We start from the raw sequence: 9,884 nt of genomic DNA, 5'->3' as shown, positions 1-9,884 counted from the left end.
CAAGGCGCTGCAGGCCTCACCGGAAGAAGATGGGGGAGGGTAGCCTGACACACTTTCAGAGGAAGGGTCAGAGGCACTAACACACACTCTCTGTCTCTCTCACCCCCTACCCGCCCCACACACACACGCACATACACACCTACGTGCTTGAGTAAAAACATGGCCTCCTGCCTTTGCTGTTGTAATAGCCCAGTGCTTTAATTGGACAGCTCTGAATAACGAAGGAGTCCGTCTTTCTTCATTTAGTGCTGATTTATTTTAAACCACAAGTAAAAATTACAAACACGACCCGGGTTGCTCCCTCCTCCAGAAACACACTGTACTCAAAAACAAAAACAACTGTTAGTGTGTATATGCACCTGGCTGCTTTCACAGCCAAAGATAAACATGCAGCTTGCTTGAGGCGTCATTTCATTAGCAGAGACGCCTCATTAGAGGTAACTGTTCCTGGAAATGCACTCCTGAGTTGTTTCCACGTGCAATTTCTTAACTGGGACAACATGAGCTGCCCTCATCTCGACTACTCATCGTCCACTTAGAGTCCAGTCCTCTGAGGCTGCACAATGATACAATTCCAAAGAGGTTATCTTACGTGAAACGTTGCCAGATTGGTTTGATTTCTTCTCCATTGTAGTATCAATAACCTTTGGATTACGCAGTGAGTGCAGCCACCCTGTGTTAATGTTTTCAACTTGCTTGGAGTAACAGCTGAACTGCGATGACTGCATTCTCTGTTTTATTCCTTACAGTGTTTCAGTCATAAACCAAAAAGTTATATAAGGCAGGCCACCAGCAGGTTTGTAACTACAAGCTTAAATGTATAAAATAGTTTCTGCAATTCACATCATAGCGCTTTGTTTCTGTATATGTTATATTTATAGCACCTGGTGAAGTTTCAGCTGAGCAGTGAGATATTTGTTCTTGAGTTTTCATACAACAGAGGTTTACTCACTGGAGAGGAGCAATAAACAAACAAAGCAAAACTGTATCCACACAGGGTTGATGGGATGCCTGTGGCTCAGGAGGGAGAACAGGTGGTCCACCAGTCGCAAGGTCACAAGTTCATAGTTTCTGTGTGAAAAAAGCAAAAAGAAAGTTTTGAAGTTAGTTTACAGCAGCTGAACAGTGTATGCAGGATAAATTTGAAATTAACAACAGCAGCCATGTTCACTGTAGTGACCAAATGAGCAACTATGCATCATCCTTAAAGGCTAAAGGGCCAGTTCCTGGGCCAAATATTCTGAGTATTTTGTTCTAATTAAAACAAATATATAATAATGTATAATAATGTATGATTGAATGACCTCTTCACTGCCTCAGTCCTGTTCTACAAATGTTTGTTGAATCCCTCCTGCAGTTAGCAAGAGAGGATCAGGGGAGGCTTGCCAGAGACTTCTGTACAGACAAATAAGTTTCATTGACATTTGTGGCCGTTGCTGCTGGTTGTCAATAGAGTTAGTTAAATGCTACAGATTACTCACAGCCCCTGTAAAAAACCCCTGGCTTCAGACACTTTACTTTGATCGCCTGTAATCTCCACAGTATGAAACATTTGCGCCATCTAATCATCCATCCCCACCCCTGTCCCATCTCACTAAGAATTCTGGTGTCTGACCCAAGTATAGCACAACACAGGGTGACAAGGTGATTATTTTTATCGAATGTGACATATTTTTCACACTCACACATCATCGGTTGTGGGTTGCCAACAGATTTTCAACACATTTTACATTAAGGACCATATTAGAGGAGTCTGAGAATTTACTGTGTCATCCTTGAAGATGCAGTCTGTGTTTTTCCTGTTAAACTAATCTTTTTCAGTTTTTCTTTAGCATCAGACAGTTTCAAGTGTTTGAATAACCGATGCCAGTATATGTGGGTTTTAAAGGCATACAAGAGTGTTAAAATGGCATCACTGATCTCCATTATAATTTGAGGTTGTTTATTTGTTTCCCAGGTCCATGGGGACGGTGCATGGGCAGCGACTGTGGCCCAGGTGGCAGCCAAAGCCGGGCAGTCTGGTGTGCCCATGTGGACGGCTGGACAACGCTTCACACCAACTGTGACCAGGGCCAGCGTCCGTCCAACCAGAGAAACTGTTTTCGTGTGTGTGACTGGCACAAAGACCTTTATGATTGGAAACTTGGTGCCTGGAATAAGTGTGTGCCAGTGTCGGCAAGGACCTTTGGCTCCCCATGGCCATTTGCATGCAGTGGGGGCGAAGAGGGCATTCAGACCCGAGAGGTGGGCTGCATACTAAGGTCAGATGGGTCTCCAGCAGATGATGCCATCTGTGAGTACTTTGAGCCCAAGCCTCGCCTGGAGCAGGCATGTTTGATCCCTTGCCCACAGGATTGTGTGGTTTCCGAGTATTCACCATGGACCTCCTGCTCCAAAACGTGTGGAACAGGCCTCAGGAACAGGGTCCGCAGTGTCCTGGTTCCTCCACTTTTTGGAGGCACTGTCTGCCCCAACCTTACCGAGTTTCAGTCTTGTAAACCAGGGCCTTGCACAGGTCCAGAGGGCATGTACAGTCTCAGGGTTGGACCGTGGAGCCCTTGCACCCTCCCCCTGACTCGAACAGCACGCCAAGCCAAGCGCAGGAAAGGCAAAGGCCAGGGGCTCAGGGAGAGAGTAGGCGTCAAAGATCCAGAGACCAGGGAACTTATCCAGAAGAAGCGAACCCGGAATCGCCTTAACCGGCAGGAAAGTCGGTTCTGGGACATCCAGGTGGGCTACCAGACACGGGAGGTGACCTGCATACATAGGAATGGGAGCACTGTGGGACGCAAGTGAGTGGCAATAATTTTTGTCTTACCTGACATTAAAGTCAGTATTTTTCTTTTCTGTAGCACCTTTACATACAATTTTAAAGGTGAAAGATGCATTCAATTTATAAATTTTCATTTTAAATTGAGACAGTTTCCTCCTGCCTTACAGGCCTTTAGCAGAGTCAGTGATTTCACACCATGTATTTATTTTATCTACATATCTATTTCCATACTCTTTGTATTATATTGATCCCTGTATTTATCTGTATTTCTACCCAAATTTTTTTTCCAGTTTTGGCATTTAGGTGTACTGGTCAGTGGGTTTCTAACAGCTCAACATGATGTCAAATTTGTCCTCCTGATAGTTTTTCTTCTCCCTGTCAGATAGTGACACATAAGGGAAGATGTTTGTCAGCTGTGCCACGCTGTCAGAGCAATGAGGCACAACTACAGTGATTTCAATGCCCCTGGATGGAAGTAGCGAAACAGCTTATTTTATAGCAAGAGATCAGTCTTAGTCACAGCTTTGTGTGGTGTGATTTTAAAAACGGGCAGTTTTCTACAACTTGTCTTCTGGTTTGGAATGAATTTGTAATGATATGTTTTATGAAATGCTATGAATGGCTCGTGTCACTCAGTGTCACCTGTTTGTTTTTTTTTTTTTTTTTTTTTTGTGGAAAAGCAACCAGGCAAAAATGCTCAACTATGGAAAACAGTGGAAATATTTGTCAGAGTGACCAAAAGAATGATGGTCTGAGGCCAAATATGATGTCAGGGGATGAGGCAGCCGCAGCAGATACAATCATTTCTCCCTTTCTCCTTTCTGGCCTCTGTTTTTCATCTTTAGCTCAAATCATCAAACACACCATGCCCTCGCTGTGATCTCTTCTCTGAGCCAGAATCCACGTAGAAGGCCACAAACCTGAAAATAAGCAGTTGTCAGGCAATCAGCGGAGTCTCCACTAACTTACTGATCTCAGCAAAGAAACAGTCTGACACATAAAGCCCTGTAAAATGCTAAACTATTGATTTTAAAGTTAGATTTTTGTACATATTAAACAAATAAGCTGCAACATGCTAATGAGGTGCTTCTAGGTGGATATTGTTTCCTTTCAGAGTTTGGTTTGCTCTTTAAGCTAAGATGGTCTATGCACTACAAGGATGAGAGAGTATCAATCTTCTCATTTAACTTGTGGCAAGAACACACATTTCTGTCACGCTCCTGCCCCTCTTGCTTCCTGTCATGCTTTTATTTTCACATGACTTCCTGTTTTGTTTCACCTCAGTTTTGGCCCTTTTATTTAATCATCATTAGTTCACCTGCTCCTTATTGTTTGCACCTGTTTTTCACTTCTATTTAGGCAGCGTCCTCCCACCAGGACGCTGCCAGATTGTTCTAGACCCCAGCTCTGACTCTCCAGCACTTATACCTTGCCTGACTCTCTGTTTTTGACCTAGGATTATCGTTTTTTGACCACCGTGCTTTCTATATGCCCTCCCAGATTCTGATCGCCTGCTGTGTACCGACCTTCTGATTTTGTCCCCCTTGACCTCGAGTTTGGATCCCTTGGCTATACCTGTTTACCGGCGCCGACCCTGGACTGTCTTATCGACCCGGGTGATGTCCTGGACTTTTTGTTAGTTGTTTTGTTTACTACTAGTAAAGAACTTGTCGCTACCTCAGTTCGTCTGGTTATTTAATTGAGTTCACCACATCCTCTGTTTGGCATCTGTACACGCCAAACCTGACAATATTTCATAATTCAAAACAATGACTGGCATTTAAAGGGTTAGAAAATCCTGAGAATGATTGAATGTTTGGTAGTTTTGAGCAAGATTGAAGTTGTTTAAGAGATTTATGGGGGAAAAAACAGAAAAATATTGATGTATGATGATTTAATAACAATTTTTGTATGTGTACATTTTTGGCCATGAGGGTGTCAGGAGGATAGTACAATTGAGGAGGGTGGAAGGGTTAAATCCCTAGTGGTGTCTGCATTTCATTCCTACACTATCTGTCCTTCCCCATGAGTCTGTTTTCCTTCCTTCACTTATTGACTCTGATTTCAGCACTAACACAATGTTCAAGGGAGTGTTACTTCCTCCTGAGGCAGCTGGGTGTTGTTTGTGTGCATGTGTTTTACCCTCTATGTGTTTGCCTACACGTGCAGCCCCCACTGCTCCTGCTTAGACAACAGAAAGAGAACAGACATGTAGTTTGTTTGCACTATTTTGTACTAATTTCTTTCATGAGCTGTCTAAACCGATGCAAGTCATACATGACTGAAAATCTTTTTAAGCGGCAAATATAATATCCTACATACATATGTTATACTGTACATCTTTCTACACATGCAAAACATACAACATTTTGGCATTTGCATTGGGATTTAACAGGAATTATTAATATATATATGTACTATAAGTGTTAACATTTTGTTTTCACCTTAAAAATACATTTTTCACAGATGACAACCATGAATCCAATCCAATTTCCAGTCTACCTCATGTATAATGTATATAGCCTTAACTCTCCTCAGAGAACTGCTGTTGAATTCATAATTTTCTTGCTTTCTCCTCCTCAAGGTGCATTTACTACAAATGTTACTAGTTATGTATGCAGTCAGCACAGAGATGAAAGATACATGGATCACATTTTGGTGTGTGCTTTCATACATGTGTGTGAGCTGCTAACAGTCATATATGCAGCTTCAAAAGAGCTATCACTGCTCCTGAGACACAGAATATGGGTCTTGATGTCAGATAGTCCCACATACAGTATGTGCCTCCTTAAATGTAGAGTTGGCAATTCTTTTCAGAAGCAATTTTTGTTATAAATCTTGAAATTCTCTTTTCATCCTGATGGCAATGAATACATTAAATGCACTGACAACATTAAAAAAAATCTGTCACCTGTGGAAGCAGCAGGGCTGAAAAAGCCTGACCAGTAATTTTACTCATCCCAAGTAAAACCACTGGATGGCCTACCTGCCTGTCAACCTGCTTCCTACTTGGATGCACTTTGTCCATGCACTCGGTGTGTGAGCCAAGAATCTCCCACAAGGCACTGTAGTTGCAGGCAGATGTGTTACCACTCTGTTTTGATAGCTAGAGTTAGCAAGCTATGGCAGAAAAGGTACCCACAGCAGCTTTCATTCATAAATGCGACCTTTGTTACAGGCCAGGCCTTCCCCTTTAAGACATATAGCCTTATAGGAAATGTTGTTGTTGCCAGAAGTTGCCTGTATGCAGTGTGAGAGTGAGAAGACCACTGCATGGAACAGACTCCTTTTACATGCAGCCACAGATGGAGAAAATACCAAGAGTAGTCAGTGCTAAGTGCATAGATAGGACTGTAATGCAGTTAACTGGGAATCAAAGGCCACAGGCAGCGTTTGTGTTACCAAGACAGAATAAAGCCTGTGCTTTGAACAGACTTAACTGTCCTCCTTCACTTCTCCCCATTGAAAAAGCCTGGAATTCTAAGGCTAGTTACCGGCTACGAGCCAGGGCTAAAGTAGTTTAGCCATGGCCCAGGGGTCCTCAACTATGGTTCAGGGCCACAGATCTGGATGGGTAACACCCTATATGAGAAAGTTACAAGTAAATAGAAGATGGATGTTGCAAGAAGTAAAACCAGAAGTAACATTGGTGTGGCTTTTGAATGATGGTGGCAACTGAGAGAACAAAAGGAACCATGGTGGCTGTATTTCAGCTAGACAGGTAATTATTGGTTTTGTTTTGTTTGGGGGGCAATCTTTAAGTAGTAGTCAGGCAGTGCATGTTATGTTTTGGAGGAGTGGCTTTGGAGTCAGAACGCAAGGGTGGGATTTCTTTGGTTGGCTGCAATGCAATGTTTGGTTAATAATAGAGTGGGCCAAGCATTCAGTGAAAAACTGCTGAACTTACGACATGGAGGTGTTCAAAAATAGAGTAGAGCAGACTGATGCAAGAAACTGAGCCAAAGGGCTTTTAAGGTTAGGTCATAATTTGTGACAGTTGGAGGAGAAAAGAATATCAGCTAGGACTTAGCCTTTCAGAGCAGAGATGAGGAAGGGAGACATAGAGACACAGGGAAACATAAATGTGTTTGAGTGAAAAAATAATGTCTAATAACGGCAATGATGGCAAGAATAAAAGTGTTTGAATTGTTTCTTTTGTTGCTCCTGGATTACAGGTTGCACTGTCATCCACATTTGCACTGATAAAGCTGGGTACAGAAGTTTCAGTTTCACTCCAGGAAAAGAAGTGTTTCTTCAGAAAATACCCAAAAGTATAATGAAGCACTGCTCACCATAAATTCATCCACAGATAAATGGTCATCATCCCTGCAATATTTTTCCCTTGTTGCTGCAGCTGCATCTAAATATAAACCATAAAAGGCTGCAGTGGATGCTTTGGTTGCAGAAGGCACCAGAGAGATATAAAATACAGCTTCTGTCAAATTCAGTGATTTATGACCCCCATGACATCACCTGACAGTTGATGGATAGTGCCCTAAATCTCGCCCACTTTTCACACTTCACTTCTGTATAGATGACAAGGATCATATTGTTTTATGGGACATAATTACATTCTTTAAAGGATTTTGTACTTTGTTACAACGTATTTAGTCCAAGTGTTTGCAGAAACAGTGTACAGATATCACCACAAGAGGGCACTTATGAGTAAGTCGAACGAGTGATGAAGCGGAAGCACCAAGAGAAGAATTGTTACGGTGGGGTGTCCCTCACCAGGAGGTGAGAGAGAGAGAAGAGGAGGACTCAAGGTGCAGGCTCGGGTGATAATAAATATGTGTCTTTATTGCAATATATGTACAAAGAAGTGGACAAAGTCAATGGGTGGTCAAACCAGGGTTGAGCTGTGGAGGCTGAGAAGCCCACAACAGGGAGGTGAGTAAACAGGCGAACTGCAACTGCAGGAACCAGAAGAGTCAGAGGACCAGGACCGGCAGGTGAGTAGACAGATGAACTGCAGGAACCAGAAGAATCAGAGGACCAGGACGGGCAGGTGAGTAGACAGATGAATGGTGGCAGGTAAGATGACAGGGGGGACTCAGGAACCAGAAGACAGGGCTGGTGTAATCCTCGCTATAGCGCTCGCTGTCAGATACCCACGGCAGATAAACTCGCTGGAGGTGATCACGGCATGGGAAGATTGCCAACTGTGTGGCCACATTTAACATAAAACAACTTAGAGCTCACCATAATTGTCGCCGTTCACACACACGGGTTGCAAGCGAGAGCGGACGTTTTTTCTGCTCCTCTTGTCTGTTCTGGGATTCTCATATCTGTTTCATATTTTCTACACTTTCAAGTTTTGGAAAAGTCTACATCTTGAAATGGCTCCTAAAGGGAAAAGAGCAAATAGATCTGAAGCTGCTGAGGAAGGCGAAGTTGAAGAGAATTTTGCTGCGGACTTGTCGGAGCAGAAACGTCTTTTCACTGCGCTGGTGAATCAGCTCAGCGACAGTTTTAAGGGATTTGTGCAAATAATTATGGATACGAACAACAAGAGATTCGACGAAATGACCAGAGAGATACAGGAAATAAAATCGAGTCTGCAGTTTACTCAGCGTGAGGTCGACGCGATCAAAGTTAACATGGATGAGCAGTCAACGCAGATCAAAGCTACGAGAGACGGACTGTATGAAGCCTGTGATTTCCTGAAAGTTATGTCGGATAAGGTGGAATACTTGGAAGCACAAACCAAGCGGAAAAACTTGATATTTGCTGGAATTCAGGAGGCAGCCGGAGAGACCTGGAAGGATGCGGAGAGTAAAGTGAAGGAGGTTCTAAAGAACAAGTTGGACATACAGCAGGACACTGCGATGGAGAGAGCTCACAGAGTCGGAAAAGCCACCACCGATCGCGGTCCAAGGGCAGTGATGGTAAGGCTGAAGAATGAGAAAGACAAAACACTCATTCTGCAGCAGGCTAAAAAGCTTAAAGGTTCTAGCATCTACATCAACGAAGATTACACCAAGGCTGTGAGAGAGAGACGAAAGGAACTCATGCCGAAGTTACGTGAGGCCCGTCAGAAAGGTGATATCGCTTTTCTGAGATATGACCGACTAGTGACCCGTCCTCAGAACCAGGATCTAGGACCTAAGTCCAGCACTCCGAAGACCAGCGGGCTGGGACAAGGAGTGGGAGGGGCTGCTGGACCCTCGGTTGCTTGGGAGCGAGTCGACTTGAAAGACATGATGGTTTAGACATCGGCGATGGCAGATAAGTGTCGTCTACAACACCAAGCATGACACATGTACTGAACGAGGCAAGTGATTTGTCTCATAAGTTTAAAGTTTTTGACGAATTGGATTTGGAACTGAACACATCTGGAAACTCTGAAATTCAGCATCATGAACCGGATGAAGATTTTGACCCAGAAATAAACTTTTTTGTGAACTATGAAAATAACTGCAAGTATTATACGGATGAGCAGTTTAACAGCATTGTTAAGACTGAAAATAATTTATCATTAATTCATTTTAATAGCAGAAGTTTATATGCAAACTTTCAGAGTATAAAACAGTATCTTAGTAGTCTTACACACTCGTTTGATATAATTGCTTTTTCAGAAACTTGGTTTAATAATGTAAGAGGAACCGACCTTCACTTGGCTGGTTATGATTTAGTCTGCACAAATAGAGAAAACAAGACGGGAGGTGGAGTGGCCTTGTTTATAGATAACAACCTTTGTTATAAGAAACTGGAAAATATGTCAAGGGCAATTGACAACTTGCTGGAGTGTGTGACGGTTGAACTACTACTAGAAAAAAAGAAAAATGTTGTAATAAGCTGTATTTATAGAGCACCTGGTGCCAACATAGACCATTTTAATGAGTGGATGGAAGAAAATTACCAGACACTAAGTCATAAATCAATGTTCATATGCGGTGACTTCAATATAGATCTGTTAAATCCAAACAGGCACACAGGAACTGAGGAGTTTATTAACACAATATACAGATGTAGTCTATATCCAAAAATTACAAAACCAAGTAGAGTAACAACTCAGCATGCAACACTAATAGATAATATATTTACCAATGTTATGGATAGTAAAATGACAAGTGGACTACTCATAAATGATATTAGTGATCACCTACCA

At 42.6% G+C, this 9,884-nt stretch overlaps 1 protein-coding gene across 1 annotated transcript; it reads left to right on the top strand.

Moving 5' to 3' along the window:
* Positions 1-1,007: 1,007 nt before the first annotated feature.
* On the top strand, positions 1,008-2,796 carry LOC109968249 (thrombospondin type-1 domain-containing protein 7A-like). Its single transcript, XM_020614371.1, has 2 exons — positions 1,008-1,053; positions 1,958-2,796. Exons 1-2 carry the CDS (start codon positions 1,008-1,010, stop codon positions 2,794-2,796), a joined length of 885 nt encoding a protein of 294 aa, XP_020470027.1.
* The last annotated feature ends 7,088 nt before the right edge of the window (positions 2,797-9,884 follow it).

Source organism: Monopterus albus, unplaced genomic scaffold (genome assembly GCF_001952655.1).
Source record: "Monopterus albus unplaced genomic scaffold, M_albus_1.0 scaffold145.1, whole genome shotgun sequence".
Classification (NCBI taxonomy): Eukaryota; Metazoa; Chordata; class Actinopteri; order Synbranchiformes; family Synbranchidae; genus Monopterus; species Monopterus albus.
This window is presented reverse-complemented; position numbering and strand designations above follow the sequence as displayed.

What these genes read in the sequence shown, in the direction of transcription:
- LOC109968249 (XM_020614371.1), top strand. Translation starts at nt 1,008, where the DNA reads ATGCCTGTGGCTCAGGAGGGAGAACAGGTGGTCCACCAGTCGCAAG. An exon ending in GGTGGTCCACCAGTCGCAAG is followed by an intron (nt 1,054 to 1,957) that starts GTCACAAGTTCA and finishes TTTGTTTCCCAG; the next exon opens with GTCCATGGGGACGGTGCATG.